General features: G+C 34.0%; 1 protein-coding gene across 5 annotated transcripts in view; it reads left to right on the top strand.

Moving 5' to 3' along the window:
- Nucleotides 1–21,907, top strand: part of smash (smallish) — a 149,817-nt gene extending 127,910 nt beyond the window's left edge. For 3 of the 5 annotated variants that reach the window (XM_053759923.2, XM_053759921.2, XM_053759922.2), the window contains 12 exons: nucleotides 9,731–9,863; nucleotides 10,550–12,196; nucleotides 13,851–14,183; nucleotides 14,480–14,812; nucleotides 15,376–15,540; nucleotides 16,762–16,818; nucleotides 17,311–17,780; nucleotides 17,913–18,036; nucleotides 18,524–18,631; nucleotides 18,960–19,078; nucleotides 19,541–19,656; nucleotides 20,137–21,907. In XM_053759923.2, the coding sequence (XP_053615898.1) occupies nucleotides 9,731–9,863; nucleotides 10,550–12,196; nucleotides 13,851–14,183; nucleotides 14,480–14,812; nucleotides 15,376–15,540; nucleotides 16,762–16,818; nucleotides 17,311–17,780; nucleotides 17,913–18,036; nucleotides 18,524–18,631; nucleotides 18,960–19,078; nucleotides 19,541–19,656; nucleotides 20,137–20,324 (3,793 nt within the window). In that variant the 3' untranslated portion in view covers nucleotides 20,325–21,907. The remainder of the gene's footprint in view (nucleotides 1–9,730; nucleotides 9,864–10,549; nucleotides 12,197–13,850; nucleotides 14,184–14,479; nucleotides 14,813–15,375; nucleotides 15,541–16,761; nucleotides 16,819–17,310; nucleotides 17,781–17,912; nucleotides 18,037–18,523; nucleotides 18,632–18,959; nucleotides 19,079–19,540; nucleotides 19,657–20,136) is intronic. The other 2 variants (XM_053759925.2, XM_053759924.2) reach the window with 2 other exon arrangements.
- The last annotated feature ends 4,051 nt before the right edge of the window (nucleotides 21,908–25,958 follow it).

The raw sequence follows: 25,958 nt of genomic DNA, 5'->3' as shown, positions 1-25,958 counted from the left end.
GTCGGTTGCCTGCAAATTGTGTAAACAGAGACACCAAATTTCAGGTCAATTGGTTAACAAGAAAATACATAAATTTTATATAAGAGTTGACCCACCAAAGCCATTAAATAAAGCTAATTAAATCCTTACTGAACCCAATAAGATAGTAAACACGAATCCCCACAAAGATCAAGACAACACATAAAATTGTTTAAATCCTTAGAAAATGGCATAGTTCTACTTTCGAATAATTAACATGTTGTATCCTGTGGATTCTATCGCTGTAATAACGTTATCTGAGCCGATAACAAATAAAGTTATGTTTTTATTCCCCCGGTAAACTAAGCAAGATATCGTGGGCCACAAATAAGACTCTCAAATCTAAATTACTTCGTTTCCAGTGTTCGCTTGTAAATAAATGGTATTAGAGTGAATAACTGGGATATACCGTTTGTCAAAAGAGGCTGTATATTAAACAGTATGTAGTGTATTAGTCAGTCCTTAGCTTAATTTACATTAAGTATATAATTGTTTAGAATAAATGTATGAGTAGAGCCTATTTAAAACAGAATGAAAAAAAATGTTAATTCTAAACTATAACATCACTGGGTGATGGTTGTGTACTTTAGGTACTTTAGTTCCAAAAAAATGCATGAAAGCGCGATTCCCTTTGAAGATCAATATAGCTTTCAGTAAATTTTAGAATTCAGTATACTAGTAATTTTCCACTGGAATTTTAATTATATTTATACTTACGTAGTTGAAAAATGTGACACTTAGAGTAATATGATATCAGGACGTACGCAGAGCCACTGTTTAAATGATATGGGGCGTGGTTTTGAGGTTATATTTGGGATTTGTGATTTGTGTGGGTGTCTCGAAAACATATAGAAAACAATATATCCAGAATGGTCCGAAAATTTAAGCTTTAATACAAATATACCACTAATAAATACTTATGCCTGACAATCTAGCTAGCTGCTTCACAAATATCACCAAACTGTTAAGATTCATCCAGGACTAAGCTCTTTTACCAGTGTTAAAAGCGGGGAAATAAATTTGCCAGCCTTCACTTTAGTGTTTCAATAACTCGATATTTTATTTTACCTCCTAAAAACTAACCTTATCTTAATTGAAATCATTTCAAATAATGTTACAGCACGAAGCAAAAATATATAACTCACATATTTGATAAAAATAACACCGAAAAAGAACCAAAAATATTTATTACCGCGTAGGCTCACAAAAAAAAAGAATGAGAAATAAAATCATCATAAAGTACATTTAGTTGTATTTTCATAATAAAACAATGTCTGACATTGGTGTATGAGGTAACGACACCCACGACGTTGTGTATGAGCCATCATTCGTCAACACCCACATGGTGAATAAATACTCAAATGCATTTAATAAATAAACAATGTTATTGATTAACACCAATCACGCTTAACACGCAGTAGGTAACACAATCCTAAAAGTTTAGGCTTTCTTTAATTCTATCCAAGTCGCCTAATTAATCTGATACCAGTTTAGCAATTAGCAAAATAACTTATCACGACAGCATTATTGTTACAACTGTACGTCAAAGACACTATACATCATTATTGAGATACGAACATGAATCCTATCCTACTAATATAAAAATGCGAAAGTTTGTGAGGATGTATGTGTTTGATACTTTTCCATGCAAAACCTACCAAATGATTGACCATGAAATTAAATAGTTTTCATTGTGTTTGTAATTAGATTTATTCGTATTCAATGAGTATATTATTCCATTTCATCAATAAGGTCGCTTATTGCAAAACACGTATGTATTTCGACAGAAGCAATTTATCACATTTATTTATGTAATTCATACATAGATCATACCTTTTATTTCACCTGTCTATTTAAATTAAATATTTCCTAATTCTTATTGAAATTTAGGTATAAAAAAATATGACGATTTTGGACATAGATGGATTTGATTTGATGAATATAGAACCATCGAAGTTGGAAAATGAGCTAGTTTTTACTTTTTTTTATTTAATATGCAATGTAAGTTTGTATATAATATGAAGGTATTTTTCTTCGGGTGTAATCTAACAACCTATCGGTTGACTGTAAGAGATCCCTACATGGGATAAGTCCGCCGTTGTACAATGTATCTTTCTTGTATTAATTTTGATTAATGTGCTTATTTTCGTGCAATAAAATTATTACAAACAAACAAACTTAATTTTGAGTAATTAACTCGTTTTTTTTTCAAATTTAATTAAAATCTGTCCAGCACGTTTAGCCGCGAAAGTTTGACATATAAGATTATCGCATTCATGAAGTATTAGTATCAAAATCGTACAAGTTTGTTTGATTTTTGCGCCTCATCGCATTTGGCCATTTTGTATTTCCATAAAAATGGCTGGTTCGTCTCCTACTTGCATTTGCGTTCGGCCATGATCGCTTTATTCTGGGTTAATCGTTGCTTTCCATCAAACGTCATGTTAATAGTAAGGCTAGTATCATACTGGAGCGTCCCTTTAATTCGATGTACCTATGAAGAAGATTAAGAAAATTCTCGCAAAAAGAAATAAAAATCTTATTATGTAAAGAATTCTTTGCCATACTCGAATTTTTCACGCTTATGACAGTAGATATAATCAAACATTAGTCCAACTTGAAAATATATCCCTCAGTGTGCAAATATTTATACAAGTAATTAAATTGTTCAAAATATGAAACTTAAATACCCTAAAAAGCAATAAATAACATTTTAATATTGTCGGAATTCTGAATTCCGAAGTATGAATGAATATTTAGATACGTAAACGTCGCATCTAATATTGTCATCAAATAATAAATTGAATATGACATGAATTCATATCGGAAATCGTTGGTTTCTAAACAATTTCGTGCTTTTTCAACTTTATGACTATTTTATTCAGACTTTATGAACCAGTGTGTTCTCGGCCCAGTGAGTAAAGAGCTACACAGAGTCACATTCCTATTCTGCAAAAAAGTGTCTTTACATCGCTTCCCGAGACCCACACCTATTGCAGTACACCCACTTTTGGCGGGGAAAGTCGGACAAAAAACGTGGTTAACTTGTGTATGATAATCGTATGATTGCTTGATGATAATGAGACATACATACGTGTTTGTATGGCTATTTCTGAGAATAACAGAACGCGTTGTCTACCTATGTAAGTGTATTTCGTTTCTCTAATGCATATAATGTGATCAATTTGAATTATTTAACCAATCAATGACATTAAGTAAGGAACGTGCTGGTCACTTTCCTAACAAAACCTAAATTGAGAAAATTATACGAATTAAGATAATGCTGAGATCAATAGATGAATAATGAGAAAAAAATCGATCGAATTTTTCAAATGAATGTTCTCTAATGAACTGACTCTAATGAATGTTAAGAATTCACGTTCGATTTGCATACGTCTGATAATAAGTACGTGCTTTTTAATTTTATTTTATCTATAACAATCGTTGTTATTGCTAGTTAAGTGTTAGGTTAGTTATATACTGGTTGACATGTGTCTCAGTCATCTAATTTCAGCCGTCAAACAGTATTTATGTATCCCGCTTTGAAGGGTGAGAGAGGCAATTGTAGTGTAATTACAGAGTTCTGTAGCAAAAGACCCTAGGTCACAAAGACGGCAACGCGCGTTGGACACCCTGGCCTGGTGTTTTTGCTGTTCATATGCGCCAACTTCACCCTGGGTTCTGGCATAAAATGGAATTTGGTCGTGACTTATGATGATAAATTTATATCTCATTATTTAGTTTAAAAGCAATTCAAATTTGGATGCTAGTTTGTCTTCGTCTCATAACAGAGCTATACAAATAACCCGAGCTATAAACTACAAAGAAACATTACAAAATAAAAGCTTATTTTATCTATGGTGCTGGCAGAATCATCAGCGTCACAGAACGACCAGCTCGTCTGTGATTTATTGCTGAGTCCGGACCTTTTTTCTATCATTTGCACTAGTACTTTTATTGTTGTTAAGTAGGTACCTAATCTACAACATAACTACAGCGCGTTGTCTTGCATTTTTTGTCAACCATACCATGTATTGTGTAAATAATAAAGTAAATATTAAATTTACTTACATGTACAAAATCAAAATATCGCCGGACGCAGGTGTCGATGCGAATGCATTGCGTAGTTTGTACGAGTGATTTTATATATATATATATATATATATATAAAATCACTTTTGATTTTATATATATATATATATATATATATATATATATATATATATATATATATATATATATATATATATATATATATATATATAAAATCACTTTTGATTTTATATATATATATATATATATATATATATATATATATATATATATATATATATATATATATATATATATATATATATATTGTACACGTAAGTCAGCTATCGACATTATGTTACATTACATTTAAACTCGGAAGACATTGCACCTACATCGATACATCATAACGGACGTGCCGACTCGCACTTGGCACACACGAACACTATAGTTTCGTGAATTTTTGCACGAATCGACCCTCGTTAGAATTCCTTGGAATTCACGTTTTGTATTGAGAGCGATAGCGGATTAGATAGATAGATTTTTAATTTCCTAGATTTTTATATTTAATAGATAAAATATCGTCATCGCACACGAGATGGGGCGTGATGTTCTATGGTTTATATTTTAATCAAAATTGTATTGCGATGTAATGCATACCTACATTGCAAAAATATGGGGCTTTTAGATAATTATAGATATGTATACCTATGTAATTCTTATATGTAACTAAGTTAAATATAGCTTTATTATAAAATACATACAGTGCCTTAAGAGAAGAGACATCGAAAAATTAGTAGAAGGTATAGTTGTCTTATCCTTTGTGTAAAGGTTGATTAGGTAGTTCAATCAATTCCTTCTTTACGAGCTTATTATCATGTACGGATATCGTTCTTTTATGAGTCCATCGCGCCGTTCACCAAAGGTCATAGACCCCGCCGAAACCGCTTCCTCTTGTGACTCACGCCAAACTAATGTGCAAAGAATTGCGTGAAACATAACCATTGTAGTCTCATATAAATCTGTGATTATGTGGCAATTTATGGTGAGAATAAGGGAAAACAGTGTTGGTTTGTAATTAAGTTATTAGTATTTAAAAATAGCAGCTTTATCTAGGTAGATACAACAGCTGTAATAAAAATATATACATAATATAATGTTGTGACATTTTATAATACATGCCAAATCGCATGAAATTGTGTCAAAGAGCGTTATTATTAATCAATCAATAATTGAATGATGCTGTTATAATTTCTTAGACGTAACAGTTTGTAAAGTCCATAATACCGAATTGCGTCAATAAGTGGCAATCCTAAGGTGAATAAAGACGTTTGAATCGAATTGACTTTTACAATCTGCGCAGGAGTAGCAACTGAAACTGTTAGAAATAATATCTGTTCGTCATAGACAAGTGGACTCCTGTATTTAGTTACATTTAGTTCAGTCTATTTTAAATGACTTTAATTTATGTATGTCTATTTTAAACACCCGGGTGATTCAGAAAAACTGTCTGTCGACAGATGTAGACACCTAGACACATCAAATTACTATTAGTTTTCTCAACCGAAAAAACATTTAGTATGAGTAGAAATAAGTAAATAAATTGTAAAAAAAATACAAACATCGTGATGACGATGAACTTTCGATGAATCGTTTTTTATGGGTTAAAAATAGACAAAACATTTTTTTATTCGAGGAAATTTACTACTCGTCGAAGTACTTACTAAATCCATGAAATGGACAGAGACGAGAGGGTGCATATAAAAAAAAAACAAATGTTTTTATTCTTTAAAATATTTTGAATATATTTAACGACCACTATTTTTCTGCAGTTTTTGTTGCGAATGAATAAACAAAGCAATTTGCTTCTAATTAGACTTACATTTTTTCACTTATAATGCTATATATATCTGTTGCAAATTTAAGCTATTCTTGCTCTTTTTAATAGTATTTACTGTGTAGATAGGCACACGAGTCAACGTTGTTTTCATGAGTCTTGTCATTTCATGTCTGTCTGTCTGTCAACGGTACCGCATTTTATGTAAATAACTTTGCAAGCATAAAAAGGATATAGATAAACACTGTTGCTAACATTCTAGAAGTTTTCTTATGAGTAGATTTTATTTGCGTCATAGAATTGCGATTTCACAACATTGTGATATACTTTTTCATATTCGGATTTTATTTTATAATTGCTACAAATAATGGCTTAATTTGGTAATTTTAAATATAATTATTCAAGAGAAGTTTTGAATTGGTCAAAAAGTTCATGGCTTATTTCAATAATTTGATGGATTAGTTACGCTTTTTCTTAAATTCGCATACCTATGTACCTAACTCTTTTTTATGATTTCCAGTTATCTATTGTATCGTTTAGAAATGACACCTATTTCTGCTCATATAAATATAATAGATAATAAATTGCACAGAACTAAAAGTATCATTACCACATTCCGCGCACGCGCAAGCCGCAAATTCGGCATCAGTGTAGCCCCGGCATTACTCTGGAATTTGGCATTACTTCGGAATTTACTTCGGGCGATTACATCGTGATTTCCGAACGCACGAGTCTACGTCACGAACGGCGGCGTTCTGTTTTCAAATCCCGCGAAAATTATCTAATTTTTGTTATCTTTTTTACGTATTTCCAACCAGCAGTCCTTCAACTTTTACAGAACGATTCCAATGCAACTCAGTTCAATTTAGGAACCTAAAATGAATCGCATTCATACAAAAAATTAAGTCGATGGTACGAATTTGCGATGCAGGTCAGTTTAGGTCGTAAAGTGGATCGCGTAGAAGAGATTTGGTAAGCCCCCAGTACTGTGTAGCTATATGTCGCACTGGATGAAACTCTATGCGAACATAATAAGGGCGAGTTATGATTTCAGCTATGTTAATATGACTGTATTTTTTGGGTTCCATACAAATATGTACATAACCAACCGTAAGAGGATGAAATAGCAAGTCTTATAAATTTATTGAGGGTTATCGATTTGGCAAGTAAATTGCACAATCGTTACTTTACACGTCATTATTATTAAAGTTTTACCAGTTCTAGCATTGTTATGCCGGCTATAATTTATAGCGAAACAGTTCACTGAACTTTTGCGGATTCGCCATACATTGCTGGCTTTTTCATTGCGGTAAATAAAGCATTCACAGACATCTGAGTTCCGCGTAACTAGTATGAAGCACGCATTAGAGTAATCGTGACGTTGAGCCTTCAAGGCGTTTATTAGTTTGCACTTATGGTAATATTTTCATAATGATTCTTCAAAAGTATTTGGTTATAACTCATTACTCATGATCTAACCTAGCTTTTCTGCGCATTTGCCCGATTGATGTCTTATGGAACCATTGTACCTATTCTTAAAATTCGATTAGATGAAGATATCTCTCTAGATTTGATTGAGGATCGTAAACCCGTCTTTGACATTTGAACACTTCCAATTAACCTATTGAAGCCAATCTAATTCCCATTTGGTCAATGAATTCACTGTTTATTAATAAGCATGCAAATTATGTTTTCTTTCCAATTCAATGTCATCGTGATGTCTCATTGTACAAAGCATTAGTATTTAATTTATGGATATTGAACTAATAAATACGTACATGAACCCTGAAAGCATAACTCCTTATTTGGTCAGTGATAGACTCATATATCTCAGCCATTTTCGGTTATAGTCATAGGGACTGTTTAAATTCGTCGCTCTTATCTTCGCAGTAAATATTCTAGAGCAGAAATGACATGTCAGGGTACTACCGATGTTAGTTATACTGTATGAAAGCAGGTGGTCTCCTTTTTTGCGTTTAACTCCGATCCCCTGTGCTCCTCAAAACCATTGATATTATTCTACATACATACATTTTGTATACTACATACTTACTTGTAAGAAACACTATCAATTTTTTTTCCGCACTAAGCATCTCCATTCAGTCCTTTGTGCAGCCAAATTTTCCCAATATTGCAACGTTTCATGTGTCTTATCTGAACGTCTTTATAAAATCCCATAAATCGCAAAACGGTCGAACAGCTGCTTTCTATCCGAGCACAAGTGTTACGGCGAAAGTAAACGATACGACAACGTGGCTTTTGACCAATTTCACTTTTCTCGTGTTATATCACACGCGATAATGTTATTCATTAGTTGTAAAACAAATTTCGTAACCGCGACATTCACCTTGACTGTTTTCACTGTTCCGTCGAAGTCTTCGACTTTGTCATCTATTTTATGGTCATTGTTCAATATTTTTATTGTTAATATCAGATTTTACATAAGGACCATCTAAAATGTCAAGTCGTCATTGACTTAATTTTAGGCTAACCTGATTTAGCCTAACCTTAAGCATTTGCGCCTGCAGGGCGGCGATTTTCTTACAGTTTTGAATTTTTTAAAAGAAATAATAAAATGATAGGTTTTCGTTAGTTTATCCCTTATACTACTACTTTTAGATCCACGTGACGTAATTAGATTTTCAAGCCACCTTCTCCTATTTTTTGTTTAATTTTCATATTTTTGGCAGTTTTCTCGAAACTTAAGTAAATATAATGAGGTAATTAAATACTTATTAAAAAACTGAATGTGATGGAATGTAATCTTATAGCTTCTAAACATCCACAATAATAGCTAATCATTAATTTTATGTGATTAACAATAAACTGTTGATTATTTTTTCCAGTGTCATCCAAAAATTACCATAATTTGCAGAATACCCATAACTTACTATTCGAAAGGGAAAGTTAATTTAGAGGTTATGTTACACCACACCCGCATACTTGGAGAACGATGAGAAAACGAACCTAATGGCCCAGCAAATCATTACGGCGATATTTGTTTAGCTAAGTAATCTTACAGAATGATGAATGCGGTCGGCGACGTCACATTTGGGCTGCGGTCAGACCAAGAACGGCCGTATTCAGCCTGCAGACTTTATACGGAGAGTTTTTGATATGCAGCTCTTTAACTCAAGATGATGATGATGAGATAAATTTTGAAGATTCGGCCGCGATTTTACTGGAAGGGGCGTCAGTACCTGCAGTAGTTGTCTTTTGCAGGAGATATGTCTCCATTTTATAAGTAGTATTACTAGTGTAGCTGCGTTGAAAATGTAGATGCATGATAGCATACCAATTCTTGGCTTTATCTAAAATTCAAACTTTTCGCATTATTTATATTATCCTGCGGGTGACGCCTTTGGTCATGTTAAATACTATTAGATGAAGACACAAAATCTGACAGTTGGTCAGGTGTCAGATTTTTATCCGATTCGCCTAAATACATATAAGACGAGTCAAATAGACAGAACAGGGCTAAAATCGGTCTCCTTGCGTTGTAAAAGTCCAATCCCCTGACAACACAATTACTAGTGGCTGAGAATATGTCCTAAGATGACTTATTACAAACTAATTATACATGGACTTGTTGAATGTTAGTCTCGTCTATTTTAAGTTTACGTCACTTAAGCTTCCCAAATGTCAGTCTTATTAAAGCAATAATTATTGTGATGTATACGTTATTTCTTCGAGAATTTAAAAGAACAGAACCTCAAATGCTTCTAGTCTATATAGTTTATGTAAATGTCTTTTTAAACATCGGTCTATTTTAAAATTGGTGGTGACCACTACGACATTACTAAGTTCATCAAATCAATTGACTAATGGTTTCTTTATTTCCAGTGCCGGGCGCAGAAGGCGGAACCCCCTCGCTCTGTATGCTGACGATGACGGCCACGACCTGAGCGACCTCGGCATCGGCACCTCCAGCACCAAGAGCAGCCTCAGCGAAGACTGCGACACACACAGTTTGGCTGTAAGCGACTCTTTACTTCTCTCTCATCTTCACATGTTCCCGTCCGGGGCTGTGGCGCAGCGAAGCCGGGATCAGTTAATAAATAGACTTTGATATTTTGGAGATTCGCCTGTAATTTTACAATCGCTCGTCTGTCTTACGTCAACCGTCCTAGTAAATGCTATTTTTGCCTCGTAGCTGCATTTATTTTCTAAGTATGAGAAGACTATGGCTTAGATAACAATAACATTCCCAAGAAGAATTGTTGTCAAACAAGCGGTCATAAAATGAGAGTCATCATGAAGTATTTCGGAGACAACACGCTACATGTAAATCCTTTCGAGACATATTATCGATAGTGTAATGAGTCTAGTTGTGCCGTGTCACGTTGCATTATCACGTTTGAAGCTCATTGAGAATACCGGGCTATTTAAGCGATTATTGATAACACGTAAACCCACTTTGATTCTGACCTTATTTTTAAACGCTAAGGCCAAATAGCGATCATCTTATCAAGAATATTTTAAATCTAGAAGTAGGAAATCTTATGGCAAGTGAAGCATATTTATCTTCATAGGTGCGTCATTTGATTACCCTATGAACACAAAGTGGTTAGTTTAAGTCTGTAACACATCAATCAAGATAACTAGTTTTCAGGTAAAATATATCAGTATAAGTAATTTTAAAACTATTATTACGGTTTTCAGAGCGATGGTATCGACCTGGATAAGAACCATTCTGATGTCGACAACCTTTCAAACAGCGGCAAGGATCGCAAACTTGGCTCCAGTGCCAACGAATACGACACCTGTACGACCACGACCATCAGCTCCCCCGAACCAGAAGAATACACATACGAGGGAGCCATTGAAGGATATAAATCAAGAATCATTTCACAAACTAATAGCAACATCATCAAAACGGTCGTCAATAACAACTACAAAGATAAATCACCCGAAAAATTGAATGGAGATCTAAACAGGATCAGAACATCAGTGAGCAATAAAATCGAAGAGAAAGTCTCATCTTTCCAACAGGAAAGGGCCAATGATAATAAAAATAACAACCAGAAAAAAGACTTACCCAAAGTTGATATAAACAAACGAAGGGAGCAGTTTGAAAGGGAAAATTCTCAAGAGTCACAAACAAATAAGCCAAAATTACCTGAAATTGCAAACAAAAAGTCAATCAAAGAAAGATTATCTAGTTTAGAAAAATATACGGAAGAGATACAAGTTCAAAAATCTACAACTGACCTGAATAAATTACCTGTTGAAGTTAGACCTCTTAAAGAACGCCTGTCTTCGCTAGAAAAAGTAAAATCAGGATCAACAGAAATTGATAAAGCTAAAAGGTTGTCAAACGGAGACCTAAATACTACAAAATCACTGAAAGAACGATTATCCTCATTGAAGTCGCAAACATCAGAAGAAGATATAAAAGTACCAAAAATTGAAGTAAAAGATGTGTCAATGAGTCTTAAAGAAAGGTTGTCTTGCCTCGATGCTGCAAAAAATAAAGAAATACCTAAAATATCAGTTGATGTAGAAATCGAAAAAATGGAATCCAAAATCGACAATGATTCTAAAGATAAATTGTCGGATAGTTCTCTAAAATCTAGTTTGTCAGGTATTGAGAGTCAAATGCAGAGTTTCTGTCGGTCCCTTGATAGTTTAGATATGAACGGACAGTCTTCTCCTAATTCATTTGAAAGAGTTCAAAGTTTCGAGGACTTTGATTGTGCTGAAATACAAAACAATACTATTCCAAGTGACATCGAAACCGAAGATAGTGGAATACATACAGCGAGAGACTCGTGCGCTCCATCCGATGATATTGCTGATTTGACACAGTTGGCATCGCCTATCGGAGAACCGATGATGGAAATCTCCGAATATGAATCATCTAATGAAGATGGCATGCCAATATTGGAACCGACCAAAATAGAAGAGCCAATTGAAAAACTACGTGAACCTGTCAAAACTATATTTGAAGATGTTATAGTAGAGGAATTTGAAGAACAAGAAGTCAGCAAAGCCGAAGATACCGACAGTGGTAGTAATTATATTCAGGCTGTATCCCAACCAGAAGAACTTAGTGTTACGGAAGAAGTTACAGAAATTCAAATGGACAAAGAAGACGAAGATACACTCAAAAGTCTGGAGAACCAAGATATTAGTGTAAGTTTAAATGAGCCGTTGTCGACTTCATCGGAGGGTGATACGGTGGTTTTTGAAGGGAAAATGACTATACACTTGAACTTGAATGAAATATGCAACAAAATGAACGCTGGTGCTGGGAACTGTAATAAAATTAGCACTACTAACGACTCTGATAGCAAGAGCATGCCAATGGTAACTGTCTCTAATATTATAACCACTACTAACATTTCACCAAAGAATTCCATTAAAACGCTAAAAACATTAACTGATAGTCATATATTGCTTACTAACAAATTAGCTGATGTAACATGCACATCTCAATGTTCATCTACTGATTTAATTATCGGTAGTAATGAGTCACATAATAATATCCCAACTAATAACCACAAAATTTCTAACGACAAAACCAATGAAGTCATTAATGACACATGCAGTGCCACCAAACCTAAACCCGAGATTACGGTAAGTAATCAAGATGCTAATCCTTTTTGGCAGAAAAGGACCAAACGTTCTGTGGAACCTAATAGACGAAAAACTATCTTGTACATAAATAACAAAGTAACAAAAACAGTAGCAAATAATATGACCAATGTTAGTGCCAAGAATGATAATATCAATTAGGAATTAGATTTAGTATCACAATTAGCTCATTTTCTTCTCATACATTGCATTTTAATGCAAGCTAGATGAGAACTTGTTGATTATGAGTAATATTTTCTAGGATTTTTATGATCTCACCTTAAATTTTCAGTCAGGTTCTTTCATAACAAATCATGTGTGTGACTAAATCACAAACGTATCAGTAAAACACATACTTAAGACTAATAAAAACTGTTTGAAACCCGATTCGTTGTAAAGTAATACCATATCATATTCATCATAATTAATCGTGCTAAAATTATAACACACGAAATTCCTAGCACTAAGTAAATCATATTAGTCATTCGTGCATTATTATCAATTGTACTTTAATTAGAATATCGTAAACAGGGTCATAAAAGTAGTGCCCATTATTAGTAATTTATTTATTGAATACTTTTGAACAATCATTGAAATTTTAAACCTAGCCCCCACTATTAGAAACCAGTTCATTAGATAATTTTATTCGTAAATCGTGATATTTGTATATTCATATTATCAAAATATATGTTACACTGTTATGTATGGGTTTTATTTATTATATGTATATGTGACTCCACCTCTCATCTTAACGACATAAATATTATCATGTTCGACTGCGTAATATTGCATTGTGTCATTAATCAATGACTTGTGAATTTAAATGAACTTTTATGTAAATCAGGGTGAAGAACGCATGTACTAGATACATTATCAGTAGGCATATCTTGTTCAAATACATTTTTATCTTGCCACCGCCTCAGATTATGAAAGGCGCTCTCAGAGCGCAGATGTAACCTGCTTTAATTAAAATTAAAATACATAATTATTTCGTTCTGATTCCCTTGTGCTAGGTCTTGTTACATCAGCTTTTGGTGATGGGTTAACAAGGTAAGCCACGATGGTTACGTGTAGTTTCGCTTCATTTAACTTTCATTTTCTGCGCATGTTTGCCAGTTTATCATTTATGTTTCATGATTTGCATGCATTTATTTTGTATGGTTTTGTATCTACAGAGAAAATTATTTAATATTTGCATGAATAAAATTGTGCTCTTTGACTAAACTTTTTATTCTTTTCATAACTATGTCAGTGATGATTTTTCTAAATTATATTTAAGTGTTTTAATACGAGCTCTTTATAAATTGATGCTTTAGAATATTATCGTCTTAATATATGTGTAATATATTCAGCCTGGCTTCATATTCACGTGTTACAAATTCTTCAGGTCATTGATGCACTAGAATTGGCTTTCAAAGAGCTCGATTCAGAAGATAGTTTTGAAAACACCAGCGGCATGGATTCTACAGAAAACAATGTCAATGAAAAAGTTGACAGTAAAAATGTTAATGATAAATTTGAGAAGCTCTTAGATTTTGAAACGGACGAGAAGATAACTGTTGCACCGCTGTACGAGAACATTGACATTTTTTATAAAAATTCAATTGATGGTCCTGAAGCATTCCCATTAGATTTGCCAACTAAAGCCTTGGAACCACCGAAAGAAAAACCACCACCACCGCCTATTGAAGAAAATACTGAAGATGAACTACTAGGCAATGTAAGTTTAGACTTTCCATTATTATTATCATGTAAGATGTACTAGTGACCTTGTTACTTATACTGTGTAGACTCAATGTTTATTGACTAATAGAGATTCTAATCAGAGCATTACCTTTACACATGCCATTGTATTGTTATCGCATATCATCTTCCTCATAATAATTTGCTTTTCATAAATTTTCTCCTCGTATTCCTTTACAATAAATATTCTAAAACTTTCTATGATTCATGCGAAGAATCTCCATATTGTGTAAAAGGAAAAGTTGTTGAGAGAACATTTTGTTACTTTTTCAGGGCAATTTCAAACATACGAGCTCGGCGCGTCGCATCAAAAAGGAAATTCGCAATAAACGCACCAGCTTCCTTGGCATCGAAAGTCAAGACGACAGCTACCTTGACGCAGATCTCGCTATGGTTCCTCGTCCAGATATAACTTCCTTCCTTCAAGAAGAGACTAAAATTGAAAAGCTACTATACAAAAGGACGCTGTCGCATGATATGGATGCTAAGTTGAGGGAAAGCAGGGATTCTGGTGTGGATGTGGACAGAGGACCGTCAGCTGAAGCGTGGTACAAGGGGCAGTCTTCTCCGGAAACTTCTAATCCACATAGCAGACAAAACAGCGAGGTAAGTTTTGTTCAATTTGCTAATTTTATTTAGTAATAGGTGCAAGTTATGATAAATATAGGAAATTAATTATTTATCATGTTGGTCTTTACTAATTACGTTTACCTTTTGTACTAATCAGATACCATCATGGAAATACATGTGATAAGTACTTAAGATAAGTTTTATTTCACAAACAACAATAACATAAAGTAGAACTACTTATCTACTACAGATTTGCAAGTTAGTATGATGATTGTAAATATCTCTCCTTTTATTTATTCGTTTCATAGTTAATTTTTATGAATTATTAATTTATCAAAAAATCTGAAACGACAATAAATAATGTAAAACAATGTATGCTAATCGCATGCTTTTCCGAAATAAAGTTAGGTACAATGTAATGTAATTTTATTTTAAGTGTTAGGAATTAAGATTATCAGCTGAACAGATACTAACGTAGCAAAAAATAGAAATTAAAAGCTATTCACAAATCTTCAGTTGTAAAAAATATTTATACATGAATAGAACTGACATATTGAATAAATAAAACTTTAAGGGTAATAAAGAAAAATCTTTTGTAGCCGTATACACACGTCACTGTCACATCAGACGAAGAAGAATTAGCGAAAAAACAAGACGAACAAAAATTCACGGCAAACTTAAACACCAAATTGAGCGAGCTAACAGAATCCCAGACTGACGACAGCAAAATAGATAATTTGGACAAGAAACTACAACATCAACAGGTAACATCTTAGGAACTGGGATTACGTTTCTTCCTTGATGAACTGGGATTAAGGTTTCCCGATTCTTTCCTTACTTAGACATTCTTTCATAAAAGTAGTAGTTGGTGTTCCTCAAGGAGCTATCATAGGCCCATTTATAAAGCTATTATTTAATTATTGTATGAATTTTTGCTTGGTTCGATATTATTATTTCTGTTTTTATTTAATTATCTTTCAAATCGTTTCATTTTCAGTGAAATATATTGAGAAGGAATATTATTTATTTACGATTATTTACCAATTTATTTTAAAGAATAGATCTCTCGTAGTGATAGTACTAGTTTTTGTAGTTCTTTTAGATATTTTCTCGAATTCTTCCTAAGGAGTGATGGAAACGAAAAATATAGTTATCTAACTGGTAATGGTATTGAAGGTTTTTTGCACAGTTATAGCTTTTAAGCACTGATATGTATCACAAATACTATATGTAAAGGGTTGACATATTGTACATAGTTTTCTTAATAATACCACATTTCAAAAAATACAAAAAATAAATAAATTATATATAAGATACCCGTAATATCTCAAGATATAATACGTTCGATCTTACTAAATGATTATGTAACTACAAAATAATTTGAATTGTGGTACTGGAAACATATTTTCGTATGTAATGCCGCTATAACATACCTGCTTTCTAATGCTTTTTTGTATAAATTACCATAATAAGCGCGCACAGTTGTATGTAAAAAAGTACATTGCATTTCGAAGTAGTCACTTCTAAATACTTGTTGAATTGATTATGCAAACGAATAATTGATGTTTTATTTTTTTTTTTTCAAAAATAAATATTTATGTTATGAATTTATCGCTTTTTTATTTTTTTTTATGCACCTTGTATCTCCTATGCACTTGCATGCTCATAAATGCACACTTATTTACTTCTCCATAGCTACAGTGATTGAATATTCTTACAATCATCATTTTTATTTTTGGTTTTTATTTGTAACAATATTTTAATAATAATTTTGTTTTTTATTAAACCGTAATATAGCCATAGCCATACACTACAGTTACGTTTATTTTAAAAGATATTAGTAACAAGATAAAATCCATCAATCAAAATGTTATCTTTCACACTATTAAGTGTCAATATTATGGTTAAAGCGGTTCGTGCTAAGCCCGCCATTTTATCGTGTGTGTAAATAACTTTTCACAAGATGGCCGCGGTGTAACTTTCAGACGCGTCTCACTAACGAGGATTGGACAGACGGGCACGTTGACGATGCTCATACAAAGGTGACTCACGTTTTACCCTCAACATTTTAAAATTGTTTTGATGAATATGGACAATTTATCACATTTCATTCATTTCGGCCTGAAAATCATTAATTAATAATTATTGATATCTTAGATTTTCAAGTCGAAAATGTCTACGCTAAAATTATTCATGGGTTAACACTACATTTTAAAATTCAAACAAAACTTAGTTATTAGATTCATATTGTTTGTCGAACAGTACCCTTAGTTCGTTTACATGGCAGCTCATTTATACATTTTGGCTCTATAAAAGAAGTCCATATTAATCAAAAGAATCATTGGATCTCTGTCAATAATAACCATATTGTCACAACAGTATGGAGTCCCAATCTAACTTTACATTCCATAAAACATCATTGATAAAACATTAATGCACGCCAGCTTTGCGCTAACATTTGTCACTAAACTATTACTAACCAACCAACAAACCAAAGAGAAGTTAATAATACCGTAACAAATTCCAAAAACTAGGAAGTCCTTCGTTTTGAAAGAGAGCTACTCCAACTCGAACAGGAAGAACTGAGAAGACAGAGAGAGAATCTCCTTAGAGACCAGAACAGGATCATTCAGAAGTCTGTTCAAGACATATCCTCTGTGCCGAGTTCACCTGAGAAGCCTCCTTTAAATAGGCCAGCAAAAGCAAGCCAAAATCACCGACATTCGATGCCAAATCTGCTGGTCAATGAGCCATATACTGCTGTGGCACCAGTTATACCTGAAAGGCCTGTGATAGACGATCAGAATCTGAAGCGAAAGCCGTTTGTTTCTGAGGAGCATATTCAAAGGCATTTTGGAGTGGAAGAGAGCAGAAAGGTGTTGTATGAGGATCGGAAGGTGGTGGAAGCGGTGAGGAGACCAGTGCCGTCTGTAAGACCGCAGCAGCCGATTATGCCCCCGAAACCGAAGAGCAGAGAGTCCATTGAAAGGGAAATTACTATGAGGTAAGATAATCCAAAATTTTAATAAATTACTACTCACTTATTGACTTTTAATAGGAGAGGACTAATATAAAGTTATTTCTAACAAACTCAGTAATGATATATTACTCAAATTCCTAATGACGTAATTTCCAGAAGCAGCCGCGTACCGTCTGCAGTGGAGTACGTCAACGTAGACCGGACAGCAGTGCAGCTGCGGCAGAAACCGGCCGTCAACGGGAACAGCCAGTACCAGTCTATGACCAGGCATACGCTGCAGGTACCTAACTATCTTAGGAACATTATTTATTGTTATGAGATGCCACAGTAAATATAGATTGGATATAAGTAAATTGAATCAGTAACATTTTTCAGAAACACTCAATCAGCCGTCACATCCTCACATGGCGATTTGACGCATCGCCATTCAGCAGGGCGATGCGTCAATCGGTGAAAATATTAACTACAAATTGAATTAAAACATAAAAGAGACTATTCAACATAAAAGTGTAATTTGATGAGCGAAAACACCTATTTTATTTCATTTGATCACAACAGTGTACATTGTATTTGAACATACTCAATAATATGTATATTAACTACTTAGTAACTAGGCTTGTTCCACTGTACAGCGTGTGGGGAACGAAGCTTTGCATGCCTAACTTGAATACTTATATCTTTTCACGCTATTATTATCTCCATAATGTAATTTCTAGGGAAATTTATGACAATTTATAACAATAATACCGAAATGTTCCTATTTGTAGGCGCTGAGTGCGGCCCCAACACCGAAACTGATCTCAAACACAGACTGGATGCAATCTAGGAACAGAAAGCCGTCAAATTATAACTACAATCAACACTGGCTTATACAGGTAATCATCTTTATGTAATCAGATCATCATTTTTACCAATAGAGATTAAACAATGAACGTAGATAGCTATTGCCAGCGGCTCCGCCTTGCGTATTTCCCACGAGAACAGTTCTTTTTCGAGATGAATGTCCTTTTCCAAAGTATATGCGAAACTTCAAGATGATTGGTTGAGTAAATAAAGTGTGAATTGAGTATTTGTGATATTGATAGGATAAATAAATTGAAACGAAGAGGCACTAAAACCAAATATGTTATCTTCCAAAGGTACATGTGATATCTTACTACCAGATGTAAGTAGGTACTTATCATGTTTTTCACAATGTTCCAGGAGGCGGAACAGAGACGGATAGACGAGCAGAGAAACAAGATGCGCGCGGCACAACGACACTCCTACCACCAGGACATGCCCGTGCAGAATCTACACAGTATGCTCCCTCTTAGCACCAGGTAAGATTACTTCTGTTTCAATAGTCGAGGAATAGTTTTTTATCACTGGCAACATTCAAAAACCCTGGAAAAATTCTTGTTTTAATTCGATCAGCAAGAATGGGCTTTGAATCGTTTTGAATGTGTTGAAATGTGGACTAGTTAAAGCGATTAAATTTGCCAATAAAAACTCTGGTATTCAAATTTAACTTAGAATGATATACATCACTTATTGACATCAAAAAATTACTTAAACTAAGTCTAGTTCCGACTTCCAAAGCGCAGATGAAGAAGAAGTGGCTGAACAAACTTTACCGCACACTTTTAATCAATTAACATATGTATAGAAGTGGTCCATCTCCAATTTTTTAATATTAGCAAATGTGACATGTGAAAAAGAAGCAAAAAAATCGAATTGCTATTTCCAGCCAGCATCAGCTGTCATGGACGGAAGAAAATAAAAGTGTATATATGTATTTTCAGCCAGCAACAGCTGTCAGAACTGAAGCGGCCGCGCGCCGCGCAGCCCGCGCCGCCGCGCGACGACAAGCTCAGCGTCAGCGGGAAGAAGAAGTGTTCTCATTGCGGGGAGGAACTGGGTGAGGAGATTTTTTTTTACTACTTAGTACAATTTTTTGAAGAGATCTAAGATCTAGTTATTCCCTGTATTAGATTAGCAAAGGAATTGCCGTTGATAAATTATATTTATAAATACGTTATGGAGAATGATCGTAGTGTAGTAGTTTAGTTGAAGTTTTGTGGTATGTATTATTCATGTTTTTGATGGAGTTTTGTATTGATTTATGTAATCATCCCTTCTTTATTTATGGACTGGATTTTAGATGGCAGAGTGAAGATTCGACCAACTGCCAAATGTGTGTAAATTATACTGGCCATTTCACAGCTGTGAATGATAGGCACATTTTGCAAAGTCAACCACATTATTATTGTTCAAATTCAAAATTTTTTATTCAACTTAGCACGGTATACATCAATTACTAAAGTACTTAATACTACTTAGTGGACTTCCACTAAATACCTCCATGTTTTTCATATTGAACACGAAATGTGTTCCCCAGGTCGCGGCGCGGCGATGATAATCGAGTCTCTGTCGCTGTGCTACCACGTGTGGTGCTTCACGTGCGCGGTGTGCGGCGCGCGGCTCGGCGATGGCCGCGTCGGCGCTGACGTGCGCGTGCGAGGGAGACGGCTGCATTGCCATCACTGCTACTCCAGTGACGACGGGAGGAAGTTCTCTTGTGTTTAAATTCACATGTCTTATAGCGAGCGACGGTAGTGTTATGATTTATGGAAGTTCTCACGTTTATTTAACATCCGGGGAAGACGCTGTGTTGTCGCGGCTACTAGAAGAAATGGTAGAAAATAATCTTGCCAAGATAAAGTTATATTTGAATATGGAATCCATTAGTGCCCAGCTTGATAGCGCCACTCGTTATTTTAATGTGAAATCTGTATTAAAAAATGGGCTTCAAAACATTTGGATGCAATATAAGAATGAACAATTCAATACAAGATGTAATTGAAATTGTTTTGTTACTAATCTGATTTTTGTTAGTCCATAATGTCGATAAAAAAGTAAATATCACTGTTACTAAAACTGACCTATCAATGATAAATATATTAAATTAACTATTGATATATAAGTAGGTATTTATCAGATCTGAAAAAAATATGAAAAGTGGTGATTTGAACTTTGTGATGTAGCTTGGTTATACTTGTAATCTACGTAAGGATGTGTGAAAGTTGAGAAAACTTTTACACAAAGTTGAATGATCTGCAATAAACGATGGATAGTATCTATAAATAAGATATCAATAACTATTGAAGGAGATCTTGGAGGTGTCATTGAGGACTTAAAAAAGATTGCTATATGGCAACAAATGTCAAAACTAACGTGACAGGCAATTAATTTGTTATGTTAGTTTTACGATAGCTAAGAAATACGTATATCTAATTTGGTAATGCGAGCGAATATTGACATAGGCGTGATAGTGTCCTACCATGTCGATTGTCAACATGCGCAAACGCACTCAAAACGTCTCGGCGACTCAGCTAGTTCCTGAGTCGGCTTTTGCACGCTTTTGTATCTACTATTAAAAAAAAAAACTTAATTTTTATTTACCCACGAATACTGGCCATAATAAAAAATAATAAAAATGGCATTAAAATCCGATTTCTAGGGAATCTTTCGTTTTTTTTTTTTCAGGACATTTCTTGTCTCTGGTTCAGGTTATTTTATTGGTTATGGTAGCATTTCAGTATTAAGTTATGTGTTTCAGTTTCTACTTTAGTTTTGTGCCATGTCATATATTTTTTTCCATTTAATAATAACACAAAGTACATAATATCTTTACAGTTCGAAGAGTTAAAATACAAGTTTGAAAAATTTGTAATTATGTTTTTCCGGTCTAAGTTAAGATTGTATTTTCGAATATAAACTGTAATATTTTGTAAATAGATTTTTAATTTATATCTTAGTGTGTTTTAATGTTTAGCTTTAATAGTTAGTATTTTAGTTTAAAAGAAACATTTAATCCAAAAATGTATCATTTAATAATGTTTTTTTTGTATAAATCTTATTCAGAGTTATATTTTGTATTTTACATCACTATAAACTGTATGGTTACTTACTGGGTACCTTTACCTTATTACTAAACTTCCTTTACATATATGATATGAACCCTACCTATTCAAATATATGTACCTTACCTACAATATATGAATTATCTTGTGATTCTTACAGCCTTGTAGTTATGTCTATTTGAACAACGTGTACATTATATGTCTATAAGTAATTCACACTGTGTAACAATAAAGATTTTAAAACAGTTTTTTTAGTTATTGCAACCCAGTTTCCTTGAAGAATAAAACATACCTACTATATAAAAAGTTAAAACACACAAAATGTCAAGAAAGTGAAGAAAATAAATGCTATGTCCTGTTGGCTGGCAACACTGCTGGGTGTTCAACAATCAATCTTGACCGTTTCGTATTGCAATGGTAGTTCGAAATCGTTTTATTTTTCAGTTCGTATCAGACCGTACTTTAACCTAAACTATGTTTTATTTCTTCAATTTTCTGTCAATTTTAAATATTATAAATAGAGATAGTGACAGAATATACTTTAGCTTAAATTATGCTTTATTTTTTTTATAAATTGGGTTTATAATTTTTTTTATAAATTAAAAATATCACTTAGCACCGCCATCACATTTTTGTCAATTTCTTTTAATTAATAGCAAAAGAAAACCTCAGGAGATTACACTATACTAGAGAATTACAGGTTTCTATTGAACACAGTTGCATTAATTTATTTAAAAAACGGTGGTTACCAAAATCCTTGTCGTACATTTGGAAGGGACATTCATGATCACAATCCTAGCTAATATTATAAATGCGGAAATACGTTCGTTTGTTAGTTACCTATCCATTCTTTATTTGCTCAATCTTCTTGTAATTTTGCATACAAATTACATAGAATTATATAGGGTACCTTTTATCGCGGGGAAATAACTGCTCCCGTGGGAAATTCACGTGTGTGAAGCCGTGAACAAAAGCTAGTCGGTCGAGCAGTATTCCTGGAAAGATCAGCAGTCAAGTAGATGATTACCTTTAATTCTTGTTGATCTAGCAAGGAAGTACCTATTTACAGCAAATGTCCGTGATATGCACGTGTATTAGGTGTTTTGTTACGAAGACACTATTGCTCACATGTGTCCACCACAAGTCAACATGCACACTTGTTTGCATCTAATCAGCGGCATAGTAGTCATAGAACTATTTTAGTAAAAAGTCCGCTACGATGTATAAGTTAAGATGCGACTCATCAGGTGCGCTTCCAAACGTTTGCGTTTCGAGGAACACCTAAAAAATGTTGTACCTCAAATAAAATGTGTATTTTTATGTAAGAGAATGAATGCTTCTCCTTATTATTATTTAAGAGGTTTTCTCTTTTAGGTGGAGTATTCCACAATTCCTCCCTGTTGTCGGTATTTTAAGGGCGCAAATACGACCACTTTTCTTTCCTTTTCGTTGGTTCGCATAACTTTTCTTTGATCTTATTTATATCATATTCTTCCTTTTACCTTTCTTTCGAGGTTAGCCCAGTTAGTTTAATTAATAAATATAAAGCCAATAAGAACAGTATATGAACAAATTGAGTAAGAGATAATTAAAAATTCAAGACCGTCAATCTGAAAAAGATTATTTTCCATTTTGATATGATCAGGATCGAACCCGGGACCTCAAGTGTAGCAGACCGACATAATGACCTACAGAGGTCATCAAACATACACTGTAATTTGGTACCAGATTCAGTCTAGATTATATACCATTCAGTGGCTAATCAGTTTCACGATTCCTCACATAGTCATGGGATGGCCAAATGGCCATACGCAATCAATTGGTCAATGGCGAACGGAAGCCGGCGTCCGCCATTGATCCAAGCACTTCCGGTCTGCCCCTGCGACCTCGACCATGTCCGTGGGAAAACTGGCGGCTCATTTTCTTTTTTATCGATTTTTTGTAGAACAACGTAAATTAAAATGACAATATTGAAACATTTTTGAGACAAGCTATGTTGTTGTCAGAGATGTTATTGCATTCAATGTGTGACAAAAAAATCAAGCCCGTTCAGTAAACCCTTGAGGAGTTTCGTCTTCGAGAGCCGTTCCTGGGTGCACCATCTGGTCATACTTATCATTATAACGGATGGTCAAAAAAACTAAACGTGTGTACAACATTTAAGCTCATCTTGTAACTCAAATCGGTTGAAGACATCTGCTTCTTTGGAAGCAGATATCTTCAACCGATTTGAGTTACAAGATTCCACTTGAACATACATATCAAGATAAGCTTGTAATGAAATATCCCAACTATATTATATATGCTTTGTGTTAACTTTCTATATTTTGTATTGGTTCTTCTTTTGGCCCTCTGTATTTATAACTAGGTATGTCTTCCTGGCGATTGACTGGAAGATGTCCCTCCATGCGATAAGCCAGTCGTTGTTATCACTAGTTGTCTTTTTAGGGTTCCGTACCTCAAAAGGTAAAAACGAATCACTTCGTTGTCTGTTTGTCTTTCTGTTTTATGAAAACCTGGAAAGGTTTACGGCCAACCCAAACCCAACTAGGCTGGGGATGGGTTTGCGCCGGACTATTTGGGAAGGAACTGGGCAAATACTGGAAACCGTAAACCCATCTCTGTTAAGCCAGTTACAAGGATACATAAATAGATATCAGTTGCATTCATTATGTCTTGGTTATTTCTTGTGTATTGTGGTAAATGAGGAAGGGCGATTGCACACCACACCGCAGTGTAGGAGAAACAATTCAATAAATTCTAAATAGTAAATGAATGTTGGACCTAAATAGTAGATAAAACACGTTTAAAACCAATTTAAAGTTACCTTAAGTATAACAAAAAGCAACAGCACATACTTCTCTCTCATCTTCACATGTTCCCGGCTGCATTTGGGTTTGCCTAAGTCAGCGTAAAAAATAAACTTTTAATTTTTTTTTAAGGTTGGGCTGTGATAAGAATTGACCTTAATATAGGAGCGACCACACGCCACGCCTACCAAACTAACATCTATACATAGCCTACCAAAATTCAATGAAAACTAGCTTTTGCCCGCGGTTTCGCCCGCGTGAATTTCCCATTTTATTTATTCGGCATGGCAGGTACCCTATGTCCTTCTCCGTAGTTCAATCAATCAATATCATAAAATGTAGGTACAGAAAGGTGTTACAAAATTATAGTATTTCCCATATACATTTTACCTCTTGCGGAGGTATGCAAAATTAAGTACATGTAACATATATATGTAATATATGCAAAATTTTACTTACTTTCGCATTTATAATAGGTATTAGTTGGGATTCGTCGCTATTATGGCCGCATAGTTTCAGGTAAGTAGAGTAAAAGCTATTCAAACAACAAGAAATCAAGTTAAAACGTATAGTTATAGGAAATAATAGTCCCTTGGGGCCCTGATGCAAAGATGTTTCAAGAGAAATCAGATCAGATAAATTCGTGAGCTGGCAGATTTTTTGCTCAGCTTATAAATCTCGCAATATAGCGAGGAAACACTGCCAATGTATTGGGCACTATGCCTCCCTGAAGCGCGTTGGAAGATTTTTTTTATAGTTTGGTTTGTGCAATGATTTGTATATTGCATTCAAGAAATAAAGGAAATATGGTTAGATTTATAGTAGGAAGTATACAGAGTTTTGTTTGGCTTGTTTTCTGTGGCTTGCGAATGCTGTGTTGACTCATGTAGGTACCTGACTGAACTGGACCTGGCGTCATTATATTGCAATCAAAACTAGATTACTTAGATAATTGGATGAAAAAATAATATTTAGATTTTTATTATAGGTATCAAATTAAATTTATATTGTTGAGAAAATTGAAGTAGTTGAATTTTTTTATCGAGCTGTATATTAATGATACTTGTTCAAAGAGATATTGATTTTCCAAAAATATTTTTAGAGTGGATACTGTGCTCCGACGCTCAACGGCTGAAGAAAAAACCGAGAAAACACTCAGATGAGATAAAGATTTTTAAAAAGCTGCCGAACGCAGTAAAATGCATTAGTATGTCACTCTCCAACCCTCTATTTAAAGATGCCCAAACCAAAAATTATATTAACCCATTGCTCCGTTTTTACTTGAAAGAAGGACAAAATATATACATAGGATTTCTTACACATACATAGGATAAAATAACTTGAACATATATACTTACTACTTTAGTAACTACTACTTTAGTAAGTATATAAGACACATCGAGTGTGAAGTATAACGCATGAAGTTTAGACTCCTAAAGAATGGGCAAGGATATTATGAGCAAGAAACTGTACTATATTTTTTTCCT

This window comes from Plodia interpunctella, chromosome 19 (genome assembly GCF_027563975.2).
Source record: "Plodia interpunctella isolate USDA-ARS_2022_Savannah chromosome 19, ilPloInte3.2, whole genome shotgun sequence".
Lineage (NCBI taxonomy): Eukaryota > Metazoa > Arthropoda > Insecta > Lepidoptera > Pyralidae > Plodia > Plodia interpunctella.
The sequence above is the reverse complement of the archived record's forward strand: the minus strand, read 5'-3'. Positions and strand labels throughout refer to the sequence as shown.